The 22443-nt window shown below is 43.8% G+C and overlaps 1 protein-coding gene across 11 annotated transcripts in view; it reads right to left on the minus strand.

The window, feature by feature from the left end:
* Positions 1–6216: 6216 nt before the first annotated feature.
* The window catches only part of LOC105692917 (multidrug resistance protein homolog 49-like), a 52943-nt gene continuing 36716 nt past the window's right edge, over positions 6217–22443 (minus strand). For 9 of the 11 annotated variants that reach the window (XM_020856342.2, XM_048655663.1, XM_012412465.2 and 6 more), the window contains 13 exons: positions 21398–21534; positions 20526–20595; positions 19733–19814; positions 19287–19480; positions 18316–18564; positions 15915–16752; positions 14542–14745; positions 12244–12595; positions 11927–12154; positions 10874–11823; positions 10377–10778; positions 10100–10246; positions 6217–9621 (listed from right to left, as the gene is read on the minus strand). In XM_020856342.2, coding sequence (XP_020712001.2) covers positions 9418–9621; positions 10100–10246; positions 10377–10778; positions 10874–11823; positions 11927–12154; positions 12244–12595; positions 14542–14745; positions 15915–16752; positions 18316–18564; positions 19287–19480; positions 19733–19814; positions 20526–20595; positions 21398–21512 — 4035 coding nt within the window. In that variant the 5' untranslated portion in view covers positions 21513–21534 and the 3' untranslated portion in view covers positions 6217–9417. The remainder of the gene's footprint in view (positions 9622–10099; positions 10247–10376; positions 10779–10873; positions 11824–11926; positions 12155–12243; positions 12596–14541; positions 14746–15914; positions 16753–18315; positions 18565–19286; positions 19481–19732; positions 19815–20525; positions 20596–21397; positions 21535–22443) is intronic. The other 2 variants (XM_048655666.1, XM_048655667.1) reach the window with 1 other exon arrangement.

Raw genomic sequence — 22443 nt, forward strand, 5'->3', positions numbered from 1 at the left:
ACAGGTGCGCGCTTACACATATGGCCCAGTGCCCATCACCATGCAAATCGTTTGCTCGCAAGTTTCTCTTCTCGTTCACCCCCTCCGAATATCAGTATAGTTTGGAAGATAGTCGCTAGAAAAATCATTGTTCCATTCCGGATAAAAAGTTGAAATTGATTCTTTATAAAAGACGCTGGGTGGTGTGCATGTTCTTTGCGGAAGGTGGGGAGATTAAATTGATATTTGGTGTTTGTGAGCCGGAATTTATAAAGCAAAAACCATAATCGTCGCGGTTGATCAATTTGGAATTTCTCAGGGTATAGTATAACCGTATAAATTATCAAGTTTGTTCGACGTCAGCGTTTCTTGGTGTCTGCGGAGGTATCTTTATCCGTTTTCTATTTAATTAAATACCCATCTAAGAACGGGTTCGCGCGATAAGTTATCGGGCGAAACGTTATACACGTATATACCCATACGCGTACACAGCTTGCAGGAACTGCTAGAATCCAACGGCGTGTGAATGAAACGCGAGTAATTCCATTTTGGCGATCCGCCAAGAGCAAGAAGCCGTCGTGTGGGTTACCACGGTTTAATGGAAAATGCACTTCGGGATACTGCCACCCCCCCCGCCTAACCCTTCATTTTCCCCTACCCACCCTCGGTGCAGGGTGTATCCTTTCGGTGTCGCTGTATCGGCGCACGAGTATAACCCGCGCTGTTTAGTTACGTGCGACGTGTATTTCCATCTGTACAAAGTGCGTATACACGTGTGTGTGTATTTGTTATATATATATATATATACTCACGAAGTCTGCTTCGCTATGTACGTTTATAAATGTAGACACACACATACCTATATTTACGTCCTTGTCATTAACGTTGAGACATAGGAGGTGCAGTCTCGAAGGAAATCTACCTCTCCAACCGACTGCTGTGTAAATGTCACGAAGCGTTGATGACGTTTTTAATATTCAGGAGGGGTAAATATCCTCGAAACTAACGAAGCTCGAAGTGGCTGAGAAATAAATTATTTATAACGTTTACGCTAGGACTTATGAATATTGATAATTACTCCGCAACACATTCGAGACGGTACTATAACCCACTTCGACCCGTTGTTGATCCGAATTAATATTTTGGCATTAATCAACCTCGATGAATTCCTTAGCCGCGATCTTCCTCCTCATCCATACTGTAGATTTATTCTACAGGACGACATTCGTCGAACACTGCACATCGACGGGATGAGAAGGCTTTTTCAAAAAAATTTCTCGAAAAACTGACCTCGCCGCAGTCTCGCAATTGAACAATTGGAATCTTTATTAATTACACCGACTATAATTCAAACAAGAGATCCGAGATAAATTTGACCTGTTAAAACAATGGGCGTTGCGGTCAGCAAGCACTATAGGTGGTGTGGCGTGGACTGCGTTATATTTTAGTTAGCGCTGAAATTGAAATGTAGAGAAATTATTTTTTTAATTACCTCTCTTCACGCAATGTTCAAATTACCGGTTTAATTTCTCAAATGCCCCCCTCCTATCCTTTGTTCCAATATTATATAATAAATCGTCTCGCATCTGTTCCGAAGTTACAATTTTTCGGCGTTACACGTTACGTATTATCAGATTAATTATCAATCCTCCAACGTCACCTTATCAAAATCTAATTGCCGGGTGAGAGAGAGAGAGAGAGAGTATACACTCCTTCGTAATCTCCTTGATAATTATTACGCAAAATTAGGGGTAATTAATCACGCCAGAACCGGCAATCACCGAGCAAACTGCGAAGCCATCGGGAAGGTCAAATTGCTCCATCGTCGGACAATATTTTCTATCGATAATTCCGAGGCCATTTTTGAAGAAGATGGCGTAAGCCTGGTGACTTAATGAGAAGAAGACTATTCCCAACTGTCGATATAAAAATCTCGTGAAAATTTCAGACATTGGACAAATTTTATTCAATTTATCCAAGTGAAAATTCATGTCCCCGATAATTTCTCCCTTTCAGCTGGCGATGAGCCTACCACCGGAATTATCATTTTCCGTGCATAAAATCTGTGCTGGAGTCGCCTCATCCTTTGGACGCGCCGATAGCGTGCAATAAAAACTAAGTGGCCGAAGAATATACGTGAGTTTTTCTCTCTTTCATTTTTTTTTTGTTTTCTCTTCACGAGTTACGTACTCTTTTAGGAAAAATTCTCGCTGTACGCTCGAAAAGCGTTGAACCAGACGGGACGCGCGAGTATAAGAAGAGCGAATCCGCCGAAGACGAGAGTAGCCATCGGGAGGATAAACAAATAAATCGCCCAACTTTTGAGCGGTTCCTTCGCGCTGATTTTGCAGTTTTTCCAACGCCTTCGTTCCACCGTTTCTTTACCTCCTTTCGCAAGGTTCTTTTTCCTCTCACTCGACACGTTCCACCGTTATTTGTTCTTAGCCCCACATATTTTTTTGGCCGTCATCCGCGCGTCGCAAAGTGGTCGTCACGTTTACAGTGTACATGATATTTTAGATTTTGAATTCGTTGAAGAGTTTCCGAAAACGTGACGACACAGAGGTGCAGTATATCCGTCGCGGTGGTTTTTCATCTCACGGAAAATAATGAATGAATAAAAAACCGCGTCGGAGAAAGTCAGAGTAAAAATGATGATAGGAAAAAGTAGAACGTTATCCGAGAGGATGAGGTGCGAAGAATCGCTCGAGAATCATTTCAGACTGAGGTCTGTTGCTGACAAATATCTCTGACTGGTATCTGAAAGTCACAGGCATCTGGATCGAGTACGGCGGAAATCCTGATTGAGAAATGAAGGAAGGTATACCTACTCAAAGCTCCGCGCGTTACGAAATTGGGAAATTTTAATGGAGCAATATTTTTTGGAAAAATTGGGGAACGTCCCCGGCCTAACGGCGAAGTGCAAGGGGCGGCGGACCGAGAGGACTGGAGAGAACGGAAGGAGAGATGGGAAAACAGATCTGGAAACCCACATATCGAAAGAAAGCTGTCATCGATATTGAGCTGAGTAATGGTACCGTAAATTTGATCCCCTTCTTCACCGAGCGCTACTCCAGTTCAGGGTTTCGGATCTACTCAACTGGACGACGGGAACAATTGTACGAAAGTAGCTGCGGTATAATATAGATATACGTGGCAAGGTGCCGCTATACCTATAGGCATCCGGCGTTATTAGCTGTCAACTTGTCAGGGAGGATGAGAAATCTATCGGTCTCACAGTGAGAAACTTTCCTCCGAGTGCTTGTTTTTTTTTTTTTAGCATACGAAAGTAACGCAGCACGTCGGAGACCCGAACTCCGTAAGCGGTAGACAGAACGGAATGAGAGAACTGAGGAGGTTTCCCAGGAATCACCCTTGATCCCGGAATACCACTAGATTCAAAGTGGGATCACTTCCAACGGAGTCTTCCCTCTTGCAGCTGCACTTTAGCACCCCGTTCGACAGGGTTCGAATCCGAATTGAATTACCGGTGGAGGTAATTTTTTGATCGTTCACTTTCGCCGTTTTCGGTTTTTCTCGTCGAACGATCCGGCGATATTCAAATTGAACGTCGTCTGTTCGAGTACGAAATTCTGCGATTCTCCGATTCGAGAATCCTACCTTCAATCCAACGAATCTCGGCGAATTCTAATCCGGGGAAACTTTTCATTCTATTGTTGTGAGTTATTGCGAGTTATCCATCAAGAGATTGAGAAAATGAATCTGAAGAGCAATATGCTTTCTCCGTTGAGAAGTTAGCCGGAGATATTGCCTCTCATCGAAAACCTACTGACAGTTTTTCCCGAGAATCTTTCAAGTCTTTTCTATAGTTTGACGCCGAGAAAATTGAACCTCCTCGGTATACTCGTGATGGCGGAAAGCGAAGCGGAAAACTAGGTCGTCAAACGTCGTATGCGTTATAGCTATTCCGATTGTGAGTTATTTATTTCGTGTGTGCAGACCGTGAGGAAAATCTGATTTCCTGCAGGAATCGACGTGAAACGGATCCGTCCGTTTATCCGCACGTGTATTACCTATATTTACAAGTGTTCTTCTTGAATCGGAAAGGAGAGTGAGCTCAAATTTTCTGATCGCAACGTGCAAACGCGAGTCCCGCTGATAACCCTTTATGGTATATTATAACAGATGAAACCCACTTGACAGTGCTCGCGCAAACGTGCAATGAAAATGACGCTCACAGTGCTTACAAATGCTAGCCAGTTCGAGCGGACCAACGCTACTTATCATGGACAGCCATTACATCTCCTCGACGTAATAACATTTTCGCGACACTGTTGCTCCTCCTGGCTCACAGCCATATTATGCAGTTCCTCCGGAACTAGTCATTCCTTAACCGTCGGTATTATTACGTTGCGGCGTAGGACGAGAATTTTTCCGCCATTTTCAGACCTTTTTTTTTTTTCAGAATAACGTCATCTCGTCCGCGTAATAGATCTCGAATAATATCACCGAATTACAGCACTCCGGAATTTCAATTTCAAATTTGTAATCAGCAATTCGTAAAATTGAATACCGACGAAGAAACGGCGAGCGAAACTTCGTTACGCGAAACCCCCTTCCGAAATTGAGTAAGCAAAATTTTCCATCGATCCCGAAGTAGGCAACCGGCAATTGTTCCGATGATTTACTCCCCCCCGACGAACAAAGCTCTCGGGGTACGAAATGTCCGGGACAAAATTTGTTCCGCGAATATCTCTCCGAGTCCGATTGCACCTCCAGTGCACATAGTTTAACGGTGGGGGGGTAAAATATATCGCGCCGGTAACGCACGCGTTCGCAACTGCGGTATAATCATCGCCATCGCCATCGCCATGTCCGTATCGCCGGGTGTAACGTTCCCATTTCTGTTTCTCTATCTTCCACGAGATACGTTCGACTCGCTAACCGGCATCCGCGTCACGGTTGTTCGGCCTAAATGCAGAGAAGCCATCCAGACGCACGGAGACTACGGATACCCGCATTACAATTTATGCTGATTTATATGCTGCACGAGCACTGGAGCTGCCCGAGTCCGGCCGACGCGGTCATCTCGGTGCTATCGTGTCGCACGGACATCAGAGATCGCACATACCTACCACCCCTGTGGACCATTCTTTTGTTCGCACGTGCGGCAGAACCAACGGCTGCAGAAGAACCAACCCGAACCGGACCGAACGGTCGTGACGCTCGGGCCATGGCATTGTTTGAAAATCGCGCTCGTAATTGCAACCCTCTCTGGTTCACAGAGTCTGTTTTGCGCAGTGATTATCCATCTTGTTACACAACGATGATGTGAAAACTCTCCGGCAACGAACGAACGGCTGACGCGTACGGTTAACGCGATAACATTGCCTTTGATTTCACGAATAGATTTTCGAGAGGGGGGAAAAAAGGGGATTCGGAAAAACCGATTACAAAACTTTTTGATCATCTCCGAATGTAAAACTCCCATAAGCTACGGGAGTTCGAACGTCGGACACATTGTCAATGTCGGCCTCGCTCGAGGGATGTAATTTTTCGCGTCTGCGGCGGCTCGACTGTTGCTCTTTTTATTTTTATTATTTTTTTTTTTTTGTACATATCACGCGTAACCCCAGAATCGAATGTAGAATAAAATGTAGTAAATTCGAAAAATAAAATTACCGACCCCGCGAACGCAATATTTTTGAAAGCTCTGACTCGTTCGTATATATCTATTTCACTTCGTGATTAGATTTTACGAATCAAAATAGCCGATATGTGTTTCGGAACTATTTGAATTCCAAATAATTGAACTTGTAAATCAGAACCGCGAAATTCGAATAAATATTCCCACCGGTTTATTCCCGATGACAAAAAAAAAACAAAGAAAATTTCAGATTCAAAGAGGAAGTAAAAAGTTCCCGTATGAATGAAAAACTGAACAACGCAGCGAACTACGTGTACAGTACCAATGAACGATTACATTCCGTTAAAGTTTTTGCAAACGGTCAACAAACGTACGTCAAACGTACCGGGGAAAATCCATTTCCCCGAGGATTAATCAACTGCCGACGAATACAGACGGAAGAGACGGACGAGAGAAACGCCGAAGGTATAGCCTAGGTTCGGTATATGCGTAGTTACGTCGCGCCGCGAGCGACTGATATTCATTGTCAGTCAGTAACGCAAGTGAGCTGGGCACGACGCAGTACAGACGTCGATTACACAAGGGAGTAGAGGTAACGGTATGTAACTTTTAGACGATTATTATTCTTCTTTTTTTTTTTTTCAATTCCTTTATTCAATCTTCTATCAATCGTATGTCAAGTGCAGAATATTACATACTCGTACAATTACTTTACTTTATCATTTAATTATTTTTTACATAAATATAAGATATGATTTCTCATAGCAAAAAAAGTAATACTATGTAATCTTATGTCGTTATACTGCTAGTATCACTGTACGTGCGTAGATAATGGTGGTTGGGTATCGTGTAATCGTTCTCGTTTAACTCTAATTATGTAAGTACAATGAGTATACGGTACGCTAAATTGGGCGTCGGATTTACCAAAGGTATGGGTCGTCAAATTTCTGGAAGAATTTAACCGGCGTTCAGAAATGATTTTAGGATATATCGTTTTTGAAACAAGGAAATTAATTGCGACCTTATAGTTTTGTCGAAACTTCTATGACCGACCCTGAGGCTTAATTACTACGGATGTAGTTGTTCAACCCTGATGGTCATTAGTCACGTCTGATCAAAAAATTTCGTCTAGATAATACGTATTGTCGTTTTGATAAAGCACAGTTTGTGACAGGTGTGTATGTTCGTCCCATAAAATTATACAAAATAGGACGACCGAGAATTTAGAGGCCGATATATTTGTGCGGGTTGCACGTGAAGGTCCATGTATATACACACACCGCTTGGGCGATAAAAAATTATACAAGACCTTAGCGTGCATAATTTATATATTTTAAATTCAAACTTGCGAGGGCTCCAAGTATTTGGGGAATTTTCATCGAGCCTCGAGAGTCTTCGAAGATTTTTTTATAAAGCTCTCCGGGTTTTGTCCGAAAACGTTTAGAATACTAGTACACAAGTGTGTGGCGAACAAGGCCGAGACAAAGGCACATCAACAAACCCCACAACGTAGCTGACTTTGATATCGCGGAGTGATGAGGTAAACAAAACAAAGAGAAAAAAGGTAAGCCATGGGATGAAATAAGACGAATTCCGAGGGGGCGGATTATAATCGCTTTTCGTGTTTCGCAGTAATTCCGAGTATTCATCTCGTTGTAAAGTACGAGGGAGCCGGAAGAGCTCTTGAAGACATTCGTCGCGAGGATAAGGCGGTGTACCTAATCGTATGGAGTAGTCGAGTAGAAACACATCAAGAGATGCCGAAGTTCGTCTCGGTGACGGGGACGCGGTGAGGTATTCGCGAAAATTCATCACGTTCGAGACGGGGAGAAGTTTATCAAGGATTTGGAGAATCGGCGGTTCAACGGGGCATTCGGATCTCCCCGCTGTTGCTATTGGCTGAGAAAAGTACGGTGAGTAAAAAAAAAGTGAAAGAAATTCGAAGGAGCCGTCGGTGCAAGACCCCCACCCCCCCTTCCAGAAAGTAAGAAAGTCAAGCCTTGGATAATGTGGGGGTTATACATATTTCATGCAGTCTTATTACGCGCCCCCTGACGGCTGCTGTCGCTCCCGGTCAAAACCACCCCTACGCCAGTTCCGTTCTGGAGTAAATTTTGAAACTGAAATTAAATTAAAAATTCTTGTTGGCTCTGTAGCCAGGGGTATTACCTATGTGTGTAATACGTACAAGCGGCAGTCTAAAAATTACTACTTAATTATGCGGGCAGTGAAACATAATTTCGTCGCGATTTTTGGAACGAACGAAATAACATTTACCATCAACTATTTATCCGTACGTATATCGATTGTTCGGCGAAGCTACAAGCGGAGATGTTCTCTCGTACGTAAGTATTCGCCATTGAAAACTAGTTTTTATGGCGTCCGCGTTTATGCTGTATGCGAATAATTGACGATATCTTCGACGCTATGATTATCCGCAACACATACACGTATCACCACTCACGACTTTGGTATGATATACATTTATATATTTATCAATCTTACTTTTAGCACCTATCGTTCAGCAAAGCCATGGACGAATTAATGTACGTGAGTTATAAATATTATCTATGTATATCGGATTCGAACGAACGAATAAGGAAGGAACAAAAGATTATATATAAATCGAACAGTGAGTAAAATTAAATTAAAGGGAAATAGCACGTGAAATGATCAAACGCGATAGGAGATAGGGAAAAACAGAATGGGATATTCATTTTGAAGATAAAAGTGCCGCTTTAAGCTCCGGAGGTTGCCAACCCCGGCCCGCTTAAAGTGCGTACTCCGCGCTTCCCTGGTAGTTTATGGAAAACCGAGTGTTCGAAATAAAATTTTGTTTCGCGGAGGCACTATCCCCGTCCGTTCGATGCTGCGAGGAACGTTAAAAATTCGAAAGTATTCACGTTCGAACGACATAAATAGCGAGTAGCTTAAGTATGGCGAGTGCTATAATAATGGTATTCGAGAGGTCGAACATCTGCGTATTACATCCATGTAGTATAGTGCGTATGTATGTACGTATAAGGTAAAATACTATGATAATAGTGGGGGTATATTAGAATATAAGTAGACATATCCGGGTGCACAAACTTTTCGAATACAGATTATAGATGATATTTCATATGGTATAGTCGCGTATACCGAAATAACGATAAAAGTTTATCGATAAAAAAATTTTTGCCCGACTTGAGAAAATTATTTTTCACGGTATTATTATAAACATCATATATGCGTACACGAACCTATCATCACTGTAATCTATTTTTATATAAATATAATTCTTCTTTTTCCGTAATAATAACGATAAGAATGACATTTTTAATCTAAACTTAGAAAAAAAAAAACGATCGGACAAAACTATGACAAAGAAAAGACAAACATCAATGAAAATTTAATCGCTGAGTCATCGTGAATTGAATTAACGCTCTACGCGTAATATAATGATAATGATGATATAATTAATAATGCTAATAATTAGCGCGATAACGTATGTTTTCTATTTATCTAGCACATGCGCACACGTCTATATTCTGCTATGAATGTATTTGTATGTAATTGTGCACTCGCATCAATAATACTTGCCTCATCTCATTCGACCATAATCCAAATTGATACGAGGTATCCGTGGGATCCACTTCCTTTCTGTAGATATAAATGACAAGTAAGGCTGCCATTCTGCTCGATTCGGTTTTTGGAGAAATGAGTTTTTTTTTCTAACGATCGTACGATGGGCCTCATATCGATTTTTCAAACTTTTCAATTAAGGGTTTCAGGCTTAGATTCGAAGGTCGAAAGGATAAGGGGTTTCGGGGCTAAAGGTCAGATGAGATCTACTCTAAGGCGGCAGCTTGAAGAGCGTGTAAGTGAGCGTAGAGACCGTCAGCTGCGATGAGGTCATCGTGGGTTCCCATCTCAGCCACCGTGCCTTTTTCCAGTACGCATATTACGTCCGCATTTTGAATGGTCGCTAGACGATGTGCGATCGTTATGCACGTCCGCCCCTCCATGGCCTTGTCCAGCGCCGCCTGAACTATCTGTAAAATGAAACGGAGAACCAGCCCTTTGAGATTTGGTGAGTGATTTTTTCGAAAGATTCGTCATACATCCATTTCAATTCCCAAATGGGAAAGACGTACGAAGAGGAGGTAATGAAAATTAGTATTACGCGTGGAAAGATTACGAGGTTGAATAAAGCCCCCTTTTGTTAGCCCGTTTTCTCAGAAAGATCCTCTCCTCTATTTCTTTAGGAGCTCGCAGCCCTCCCCAGACATCGAGTTAATTGGTTCTCGTGTATCGCACAATGCGAAGGTCATGTGTATTATAACCGTTTTCTTTGTCCCTATATATCCTTTTTCCGGGAACTCCGCTGTTTATCTTATCCCTCCCGGATTTCTCGACTCCCTTGACGCGGGCTTAAGCAGTTTTCTTTCATAAAGAAGACTGCCGTTCGTAGGTGCAATTCGCCCCGTGTACATCATACGTTACACGTTATAACGATAAACTGGGTTATACCTTTTCGCTGTGAGTGTCGAGCGCGGACGTCGCCTCGTCCAACAGTAAAATCCTGGGATTTCGGACCAGGGCGCGAGCGATAGCTATCCTCTGTTTTTGCCCCCCAGAAAGTTGCGTACCCTTGGTTCCCAATCTGGTCTCGTATCCCTGAAACGAGAAGAATCGCATATACATGTATATATATCAGCTCTCGGTGGATTCGATTTCGAACGCCATTGAGATTCCCTCGGCCAAAATGAAAAGAAAACGATTCATTGTAAGTAACGGGACGACTCACCAGTGGTAGAGAACTGACGAAACTGTGAATATTCGCCTTTTTAGCAGCGTCGATTATTTCGTCCATTGTCGGGCTGCGGCTGTTGTCACCGTACGCGATGTTCTCGGCAATAGTTCTATCGAAGAGGACCGGTTCCTGTCCAACAACTCCAAGTTGAGATCTAAGCGCTGACAGAGACACCGACGATATGTCGCGACGGTCCATTGTAACGGTCCCTGACAGAGGATCGTACAGACGTTGCAGAAGTTGAATGCAGGTAGATTTTCCGCAACCACTTTGACCGACAAGCGCCACCATCTGACCCGGTTTTACAATCAGATTCAAACCGCGAAGAATCTGCGATTCCGTACGCGTTGGATAGTGGAATTCAACCTTCGAAAATTGAATCAGACCGTCTGCTTTCTGCAATTAGCGAACGTGGAAATGTTTGTTTAGTATGTTACCGGTCAAACTTTACACCGATATTCGCGGTCGTATCAACGAATTCGCAAACTTACCCAATCGGCGTCCTTCCCCTCGAGTTCGGGGGGTGTCGTGATCTCCGGAACGCGATCGAGAAGCCGGAATATTCGGCCGGCAGAAATTTTCGCGGTATTGAAGTTGGGAGCGAAGGCAAGAGCTTGACCCAGCATCCACGAACCGAAGATCAGCGCCTCCGATACCTTGATTACGTCCTGATAATTGAGTCCCTCCTTGGCGACGAGGTAACCCCCGTAATAGAGGCTGAGAGCGTACCCGAAATAGGGCGTGGTTTGACCGCAGGAAAATACGAGACCTCTCAACCTGTTGCGAATTCTCGTCGCCTTCGCTACGTGCGCCAATTCGACGCAGTAACGATCCAGAAAAGCTTTCTCCTTACCGAGACTGGCTACGGTTCTGATATTCCCGATTGCCTCAATCGCGATTCTCGTAGCTCCTTCCATCTTCTTTTTCTCCTGTAATCCCTGGCCGCTCATAATCCTCGCCTCGAAGAAAACGGCGCCCAGTACACACGGGATCGAAACAACCGAGACAAGCGTCATTTTCCACGTGTAAAACATGGACACACCTATACCGAGTACGAGGGTTGAAAGAGCCTGAAGAATCGCCCCGATTCTCGTCCCCGTCGCACCCTGTACCGCCCCCGCGTCCGACGACAGTCTAGCGCAAAGTGCCCCCACGCTGTTGGTGTCTTCGTCGAACCAGCCCATCTCTTGCTTCAACATCGCCTCGAAGGTCACCTTTCTGAGTCTCGTCGTCATCCGGACACCGGCTAAACCGAACATGTACATTTGGAGGAAGGTACCGATACCCGTAACCACCCCGACGATGATGAACAGTATCGAAAAATTGATCGTCTCGTTACGGACTTCGTCGGGATTTTCTAAACCGAGTACGTAGTAGACGTCACCGAAAAGCACCGCGAATGCCGGAAAAGATGCACCTACGGTAGCGGCAGCTAGGCAACCTGTGAAGATTATGGAATAATTCTGTAGTGTCTGGCGCTTAAGATCTCGAGAGTCTCTTATTGACGCTCAGGAAGGAAGGAGGAGACTCGGTTTTATAGTTACCGACGATGTTGAACGGCCACTCGGGCTTGTTCAGACCGAAGATCCTCATCATCGGAGCTTCGTACGGCTTTTCGTGCTCCTCGAGTTCGTCTTCCGAATTTTCGGAACCGGCAGCTAAGGAAAGCCGATGCGAATGCATCGACAGTGTGGAAAATTGTTTCTTCAGCGGTGGTTTCGGCTTCGGTTTACTAGCGGCGACGGTTTTCGCCGCGGCGGCGGTTGCCTTGGCTGCAATTCAGACGCGAGGATGTCATTGAAGCTCCTGAGTGCTCATCTCGCGGCGCGGACTCTTATTTTATTAGGACATAATTATTTACCCTTGGCGGCAGCGTTGGAGTCAGCGGAAACCAGGGCGTGGTAATGATTACCAAGTTTTATCAGCTCTTCGTGCGTCCCCATTTCAACGACCTTTCCATCCTTGATGAAAACTATCCTGTCCGCGTTAGTTATCGTCGAAAGCCTGTGGGTCACTATCACCGTTGTTCTACCCTTGGAGGCGGCGTCCAGAGCTCGCTGGACGGTCGCCTCGCTGTGCAAATCCAGAGCGGAAGTCGCCTCGTCGAGAAGCAAAATCGCCGGACGTCGAACCAACGCGCGAGCGATGGCGATTCTCTGTTTCTGACCACCGGAAAGCTGCGATCCTCTCTCACCCACAGGACTGTCGTAGCCCTGGAGCATTGAATGGGGAGATTTTCATCTCGATCGATCGATCGATATTTCATTCATTTTTCCCCATAGATTTCGCCGATATTTTAAATTTTTAGTGAGCTCGTTCCACTCACGATTTTAACGGAGCTGTACGGGGGGATATACCGGGCGTTATCGACGCGTCAATTATATAATCGGGTTCGAAACGCCTTGCGCTTTGAAATACGGGTCGTTTTAATTAACGTGACATTGTCGATCGGCGCAACTTGCGGTACCACACGGACGTCCGTGGATGGATTTATACAACCAGGTGCTCTGTGGCAAAAAGCCATGGTGACCTAAATTACACAGCGAAGTTGGCTGGCCTACAGAACCTCGCTGATGCTTCTCGGAGTTCATTCATTAATCTTGATAGGATCTCTTTATCGCGGATGCAGAGAGGACGTTGACAAAAAAAAAATCTCTTTACTACTTTCAAATTTTCTACCCATAATCAGAAAAATGCGATCGATGTTCGGGTGACGTCGTTTCGAATTTTACTTATCGGGGTGTGACTTCCGTTAGAAATGAAACAATGATATATTATTGACCGTAAAAATCGCGTCATCTGGCAGCCGGTGAACGTGGCGATTATAAGTTTAATATTCAAGTGAAATAAATCCTTGGAATACCCAGACGGTTATCCAATGATCGTTTCGTAAAGTGTTCCTATAAATAACGCGATCGCGTTTATTTGCTTCTAGCAAATAGATGTCGCGAATGACGAACATCCTTTATATAGAAACCCGCGTAGATTCGCACGTACCGCGAGAATCACCGAGACAGAATTCCCTACTGAACTTTCATTCAGGGCGATCGCTGACCTACGCAAATTTACTCCTTTGCAAAAATCAAACGACAAAATTACGTGGTCAAAAAGTCCGATCTCAAAAATCAAGCAGACGATGATATTTCGCAATCGAGTTCATACCACGCCTCGTTCAACCGCTTGAATTAGATTCGGTAATATTCATATTTGGCACGCTCGGTAACCGTAAGCCATTTTGGCACGTGGATAGCCATCAGCTGCTAGAGATTCTGTGCTGCAGCGATCGCCCGGCTGATTATTGTCCCTCCGACTCAGAAATCGTAGCGGAATAAGACTGTAGATAATAAAAGCTAGGAAAAAAAACGTGCAGTTTTCTTCCACGGTATATTTCACTTGCGAATTGCTTCTGCAAAATTTACAACGCGCCATACCTTCCGCGCGAAGCAAACATATAATTTACGATCACCGGCGTGCGGGGGGTAGCAGTTACTGCGTACGAAGCAACGGAATAAGCCATAGGCTAACCATAATTCAAGCGAGAGGGTAGACGCAATATGGCAACGGCTGATCACGGCTTAGGCGATTCGAACGATCAACCGATCTGCAGTTCAAATAATCCAATCGAATGTTATTTGCTACGCGTATAACTAAGGGGTGGGTGCTGTACGGGGTTCACTGCGTTGTTTCACGTATACAAACCGAACCCACACGTCACGGGCTAAGCCCTATCTCCCTTAGACGCGGAATCCGTAGCGCACCTGGGACTATCACCGATGTCACCGATGTCCCCTTATGATTTACCACTCGAAGAACGTAAAACGTACATCGTTTCGCGATCGATATTACGGGATACTTGGGTGCTTTGTATGCTGTCAACCGCAGACACTTATGCTTCGGGTGGGTGGTCGGGGGGAGGTCTTGTGGGAACGGAAAGGTGACTGCATGCGGTAGGAGAAATTTTCGCCCCTCAGAAACTGACTCGACGGGGTTCGAAAAACTGACTCTGTCTCCTCTATCCGTCTCTCGCTCTTCCTCCGTGTCGTTGACATAATTTTAAAAAGTTTCAACCGCGGTTACAATATTATTCAGCGGGAAAGGGGACCGCTGATTTATGGAAGGAGAATAACACTCAAAAACCGAATGAATTTCTCACACTCACCTCTGGAAGTTTGCTGATAAAGTCGTGGGCGTTGGCCTCCTTCGCCGCTTTGATCATCTCCTCTTCCGATACGTTCTGGTTTCCGTATCGGATGTTTTCTCTGATAGTTGTATCGAAGAGTACCGGCTCCTGTCCCACGACACCGATATGAGAACGGAGCCATTGCACGTTAAGCTTGGAAATGTCAACGCCGTCTAGGAGCACCTGGATTCATAGATGTAAAATATTTCTCTACGCGTGAAGGGTTTTTCTTTCAAACGTCGGACGTTATTTTTAATGGCCGCGTAAATCAGTCCGACGACTCGTCGATGTGTATTCTGTGCCTATTTGTTTCTTTTTTTTCTGGTTTTTTTTTTCATTTTCCAAGGATTAAGCAAAGCGGATGAATACGCGTACGGGGGAGGATTCTTCGTTTTTCACATATCCTGCCAAAAGCCCCGAAACATTAAATGCGCAATTCTCATCTGGTCTGTACCTCGAGGTATGCCTAGAAGCTCCGTTCGGAGTGAAGGTGAATTGCGTATTAAACGAGCTCATAAAAAAGCGTTTATCGGTTGAAGCTTGGCGCCGAATACACGACGCGGAGAAAAGACAAACAATCTCAAAACACATCAGATGCGAGAGAACAGGAGCAAAAAGTTCGCGAAAACTGATAAAGCAATTTCTCAGCCCATCGTAAAGAGGCGTGTTTCGAACATGCGAGCGGCACCGTCGTCGGTTCAACTTGTAACATGGAGTACGTATATGAACGCGTGTAAGTAATTTTACCATGCTATGAATAAACTAACCCTAAACCGCAGATATTTGCAGCTTGTGTTACACATTACAAACAATTATTCAACCGGTGCTTAAAGCATCCCGTCAGAGTGTAATAGTTAATGCGACACTGCACCGCGTCCTACTCGTTTCTAGTGGGTTGCGTTAACGCTGTGCCGCTGACGTTTGTACCGAGCGCGTGAAAATTTTACACGAAAATTTTCGACCCGACAAACTTTTGACTTTCATTAAAACTTTTATATTGCTCGGGATGAGAACTTTCCATTGTTTTTTTTTTTTTTGTTCTTTCTCCTCGTCCTCCATCTTCTTCTTCTTCTTCTAATACTGTTAGCCACGAAATGAATTAAGGACTCTTATACTTGAGCTAAGAAGCGCTGATGAAAGCCATCAAGGACGTTCGCTAAATCCACCCCTTTTAACGGAGGGAAATTTTACTCATGCAGAGGCTATTTATACTATAGTAGCGAGTCAGCGGATAACGCCACGCCGTTTAATTGACGAGGGAAAATAAAGCAAAGAAGCAAAAAAAAAAAAAAAAAAGCTAGATAGTCGTTAAAACAATCACGTCTACTGTGGAGACCGAATTATAAACTCACCTCGCCCTGAAGAGGGTCATAGAGTCTTTGAATTAGTTGTAGACAAGTCGATTTCCCGCATCCGGAACCTCCCACCAGAGCGACCGTCTCGCCGTGATTTATTTTCAAGTTCAGACCCTGGAGTACCTTGACATCTTTTCTCGCCGGGTACTTGAAGTGGACGTCTTTAAATTCAATATCCCCATTGACGCCCTTCAACTTCTGTCCGTCAGGGCTCAAGCTGTCGATGATCGGTACTCGATCGAGGACTTGGAAAATCGCAGCTGCCGATCCTCGAGCCACAGCGAAAGCTTCGAGATGAGGCGAAGTGAGACCCATGTTCTGGGCGCCGGCCAAAACGCCGAAGAATACTATGACCAGTACCGCCGGAGTGTACTCTTTGATTTCCTTGGGACGGTCTTCGAGGATCAATTGAACACCGTACCAAAAAGCGAGAGCGTAGCTCAGGTAGATGATGAACCACATGACGCCTCCACCGACTCCCGACCACATCCCGCGTCGCGTACCCGTCCGGTCAGCCGGCACTAACTTTTCGGCGTATCGTTTGACCTCCTTTTTTTCACCGCCGAAAGCAACGACCGTTCTTATGGCGCCGAGAACTTCCTCGGCTACGTTACCAGCTTGACCGTAAGCCGCTAGTTCTTGGGCGGTCAGGGAACTCTGGACTTTGGCTACCACGGCGGTTGCTATCACGATTATTGGGGCGCAACTCAGAACAACCAGAGTCAACTTCCAACCGTAAATGAAAGATATGATGATCGAGGATATAAAGGAGACCATGAGGTACGTGAAGATTCCGAGCTTCTCACCGATGCCGTCTTTCATCTTGTCGAGATCTCTGCGCAGTGGGATAAGATTTTGAATTTATTAGCCGTAAGGCGAATGGAAATTCCGAGGGAAAGATAGGAGGAAAAAACTAGACTCTCATTTCGATTCCAGAAGCGAAACGAGACGAGGAGCGCTATTTCTTTCCAGTGTACGAAAAAAGGTCTCCGCGGCAGATCGAAGCGAATCGAAAATACCCCTGTACGATATCCCCTTCCGTCAAGTGGTTCTCGATAGTTATGAGCCTCGGAAGAATAACAGTCAAAATATCGAGACTCGCGCGACGCTAAAAGCTTCCGCGTTCGCGCTCCTAGAAATTTTTATTTCGTTGCTTTCGAGGGTCGACCCCACTCAACGTTTCACCATGTATTGATTTCGGATCCTAGAATACTCGTATTTCAAAATAGAAAATTGTTTGCCTCGCACGGGACGGAAAAATTGAAAGCGGCGTAGCTGTAATCTTTAATGAAAGACTGCGTGTAAATATCCAACTGCGGTGAAAAATCTGGTTTAGTTTTGAAAGAGGAAGGGGAAAATTAAAAAAGTGGAATTCGCGGACTTAATTCCAAAGACGACCCCATCGCACGTCGTTTACTCCGAGGTGGGTGTAGGAGCGGCGTTGAATTGATTAAAGTATATAGCGAGAGTCCGGAATAAATGTGTGGTCCAGGTTACGGGTGGGGGATGTTGTTTTCTTGGTCGTAAAGCGAAATGAAACAATGGAACTTTTTTCATCAACTCTACAAAGCGCAATAATGGAGTCAACGAGGTTAGCTGCTGCAGAGGGAAACTCGACCACTCCGCTAGTGTAGTTGCGAACACTGCGGTGGGCACGGGCTGCTGCCATTCTGCAAAGAAACACACGCGCGGATAGGAGTCGTAGGTGACAAGATACGAATATACCTTGTACAGCAGCCCGCTACCGCCGCTGCAGTATCATCTACCCTTTAACCACCTGTTGCGGAATAGGACATACTAACTTCGCGATTGTCGTCTAATTCTCGAACTTTCCTGCACCCCAGGTCTGCGCGGTGCTTACTTTACCTCAGCTTTACTCGGTTTAAGGACTCTCCTCCACATTCCACCGCTAATATGCCAATACCCGATAGACGCGAGACGCGATAGTTTGAATAATCAAGATTCCGGGCTCGAACCAACTCCCGGTTTGCTCAACAACGTGGACAATCCGCGAACAAAAAGAACAGGAAAACCTCCCTTCTCTGACATATTCAAAGTTTTCATTGCGGTGGACGCGTACAGCGCATTAAATTCCTCGCGGTCATCGGAATTACCGGAACATTATTTTCAATTATTACATCCATTCTGGGAGAATCTAACGTCCCTTCTTTTTCGAGAGACCCGAGTCGCTCTCGACTTATATTTTATACCTGCTCGAGGAAAATCAGTGTCACCCTCTCCGCGAATTCGGGACGAGTTTCGTGCGACGAATATGCTAAATCAGACGATAATAATATATTTGCCGGTAGAATCTCGTCGTCATAATTTGGGGGTTTTGGTATAAAACGAACGAACGAGATAATCATAGTCGGCAAGAGAAACTGTAAGGTAAACTCACTCTGTAATTCTGCTGGCAAAGTTAGTCGAAGTGTTGGTGTCGTACCACGTCATGTCCTGCCTGAGTACCGCCTGCAGGAACATTCTGCGTACCCTGGCAATCTGCCTGAATGCCGCAATGTTCAGAAGATCTACCGTAAATATGGCAAAGAAAAATTGTAGGGTTGAAAGCGCCGCGCATGATACGCCGAAAGCCTTTGAATCGTCGTACAAGGCGTCCATTCGTTCTTCGTAGGTGGCGTTTGCACCTCTGCAATGACAAAAATCAGTCGTACGTTCATTTCGTTTCTTCTTCGATCAAGCGAGAAGCTGATGAAAATTCTTTCAACGTCCGAGAATTAATCGTCCGCGTAAATTTTAAGCAGCAGACAACAGGTGAGGGTACAACAGGTTCATTTTTGGTCGATGGTACGATCTGACCAGTGAGTCAAAAGAAAACGATGAATCATTTCGCGAGCGTTCGTAGATAAATTAAACGTTGAAATTGATCGAGAGGGTACGAAAATGCAGCAGTATCGGATCATCCTCTTCACATTGCGACAGGTACGAGTGTGCCGAACGCGTATTCAAATATTTATCAAAAGGCTCGATGAAATAAAACGAACGCAGGTGAGTAACGTGCACACATCAGAATCGATTTCGCGGGATAAAAATTTTAACGTCCGCTCTCCCGCGGCGCAAATTTACCCTCCGCGATGAAAATAAAAACTAATAAAACTGCATACATGTACACGTATTGTATTAACAAGAAAAGAAAAAAAAAAAAAAGCAAATTGGAGCGAATGAAAAAACTATTTGTCCCCGTGGTATTAAATTCCGACCAATAGATACAATGATTCGCAGCAATATTCAGTTTCACGTTTCGTTGACTCGCGATTTTTATTCGATTCGATCGAAGGAAGAGAGAGAAAAAAGAAAAAAAAACAACATGATTCGGTTCATGAAAAAATGAATAATGCAATGGGGACTTACAAGACAAGACCACCGCCGAACCACTCCAAAATGTAAGTGGGCGTGCTGGTTTGATTTTGCATGTTACGATCCACAAGCAGGGTTGTGAATTCCCCATACTGTATGGTGGAAATGGGAATACAGAGTCCCGTAAGTGTACCCATGAACAATCCGCCAAGTACCAACATCAGCTCGCCGAATGTTGCGAACCTGAACTGTAAGCAAAAAAAAAACGGGGGAAAATGTGAGGGCAGGTGTAGCTATCCAAATTTATTCCATCGTTCTATATTAATGGCCGTTGTATTATTTTTGGAACGCGTTCACGGGGTGAATGTGAAAATACGTCGTCGCACCGACCGGGGTGCGATTCTTTTCTCAATTATTTTCCATACGAACGTACATGCCCTTTTGATTTCGGCAAAGCGAAAATCATTACGACAGAAAAATGATCGTTCAAAAATACTCACTAGTCTATAGTAAGGCACTGGCGGTAAACTCGGCTGAGGAACTGGTTTCTCCTCCTCCTTCTTTTGCGGAGGGACAAATTCACTGCGGGCAGAAAATATCATCGATTAATAAAACAAATACTCAACTATAAGGATTGTCCAGTAATATTTTTCATTTTTTTTTTTTTTCTTATGATTAATTTCAGCCCTTTGAGTTCCCTCGCTCGAAAACGCGTTAATCAACGTTCGTTTCCAGAAGTCATTCATAAATGACTCGCCTCGAATAAAATCTCGGCTCAATTCTGTCACGATAGTGGATCAACGATGATCCCATTTAAAAATTCATAAATGAAAATCATTTTGTGAAAAAAATGCTGTAACTGACGTGAAGTGATGATGCCTCAAGTACAGAAGCACGCACCTGCCGAACGTCAGTCAAACTTAAAATAATGACATTTTGTAAAATCATTGAGCGAATCCGAGAGAGGGACATCGGTGTGAGTTTTTATTGTGAGTTTCCTCAATCTACGATGTTCTACATATGCGAGATTGCAGCGCAATTTTAATTGTTTCCGTTTCATTTATAAAAAGGAATCAGACCGACGTTGCTTTTCATTTTAATTTTATTTTTGTTCACAACGTCATGGTCATGTACTGATCATCTTTTTTGGAAAGTCGATATAGGTTGCGTTTGTCTCCCCTATCGGATTTACAGATGACCCATCCGTTGGTGCGCAACGCATATATCTAGGTATATATAATATGTATATATATATATATTTTGTTCTTATATGGTTCAAACAGAATGTCGTACATTGGTTCGCCATTTTCTTGCAGCATGTACTCAGTCTCCTGACTATCCTTTTCCTTGTCGATCTGCGTGTCTGTAATGAAACACAACGTTCCGTACTCACTCACGCTTGTCAAAAACACATGCAAATTACAAATGATTCGAGCAATTCAGATCCTCGTTTTACTTACGATTGTGAAAATAAAATCATTAATAATATTATATGGCTCCTGTTCGAGTCCTTTTTCGGGACACACGTCCACGTGGGAGAATTCGAGTGAGGGCATTTCAAGCCGAATTGATTTGGAAAAGTTATTTTTCCGTCGAGTGTGTCACAGATCACTGGGAAAGAATAGGGGAAAAGCAGCGATTTTAGTGAAACTTTTTTGACAGAGAAAATAATTCCAAAACCGATTGGACCGTGGCTCTTTTTCAATTTAATTCTGGGTGATGAATTTGATGATAGCAGAGTCTTGTTTCTTCATGTTTTTCTGATTAGGATCCGTATGACAAACTCGACGGAAAAAAGGGAAGAGAAAATAACAAGGGTCGTGATTATAAGTCGATTTGGCGTTGTACGCCCCATCGGGTATAATGCCATAAAGTCGTTCGACTTTGTTCGAGACTGTTGGGTTAGTGAAAGAAAAGTTCAACTTGTATGTACAAGTGGTCATCGGAGTGTATTTGAATCGGGTAATTTATTCATCGACTATGTCCCCATTAAGGAATACTCGATTACCCATTATTCACGTCTGTTATAAGGTTGTCCATAAAGGTATAGGCATAGATAGGTACCTCTGCAAGCGGGTGTTAAAGACTCGCTAAATTTAGAGCCGTTGTATAAAAAAAATGCTTATCAATCTCTCGTAATATCAACGTTTCAAATGTATACTTACACCTCGAGGGGGTTTTTTCTTGGCGGCGTAAGTTTGATTTGGGGGGTTCCATTTGTAAGGCCTGCTGCTGTCCCTCGCGAGGGTTCGAAGACCATTGGAAAATTCTCTGTGTCATTGCGCATTCTCAATTAACAACGCTGCAACAAGAGAAGAAACAATATTCGTAGAATGACGTGTCGTAGACGATGTCGATGATCGTAGTGCGACTGAAATTTCAGATGTCGATTATTTCGAATCAATGACTACACGCATCCGACCACTTTACAATTCTCTCTGTACCCGCGCTAAATAATTCCGCTAACGCAAAATGTACGTTGATTCACCCGACCCGATTCTGGAGCATTTTTCTTCTCTTTTTTTTTTTTTGTTTCAACGTGACAAACTGTCAAATTCAAATTAAATTCGGATACGCAAAGTTTACCGCAACGCGTGCGAATTTTTCGCAGTCAATCATCAGTTCATCCCGCGGGAGTTTATTTTTTAAAACAATAACTTTTTTACCAATATTGAGTATAATGGCCTGTTCCAATTGATTCTACGCTAACATTGATTTAAAAAAGCCGCACCCCGTCAACGAATATATTTACAGATGCGTGTAACAATTATCTGTAAGGTCATGTTGAGTAATGAAAATATCGAACGATGAGCAAAAAAAACATCCAAGTCAAGTCAGATGGAAAGGGAAGAATTATTCGTTTTCAATGAAAGCCAGCAAAGCTCGGGCTAACAACTTGTAATTATATGACCTTGGCCTTATGGACAAGAGTTCGTTAGTGCATATTACAGAGAAAATATCACGTTGCTATTTCAAGGCGATAGATTAAAAAATTTTTTTACCCCATCTACTTGCAAACGATCAGTTCTATCTCGTAGTTTCAGATTTACATCGAATATTTGCACCCTTGAAAGCGAGAATGGGACTTGAAAAGCATTCTAGAGCACTAATTTAAAAAAAAACGGAAAAACCGTTCGAATTTTTCCGCTATCGAATTGACGTATAATAAACGTGAGAGACAAGACGTAGGATATTAAAACACAGTAAAGTC

Source organism: Athalia rosae, chromosome 5, assembly GCF_917208135.1.
Source record: "Athalia rosae chromosome 5, iyAthRosa1.1, whole genome shotgun sequence".
In the NCBI taxonomy this organism is placed as follows: Eukaryota; Metazoa; Arthropoda; class Insecta; order Hymenoptera; family Athaliidae; genus Athalia; species Athalia rosae.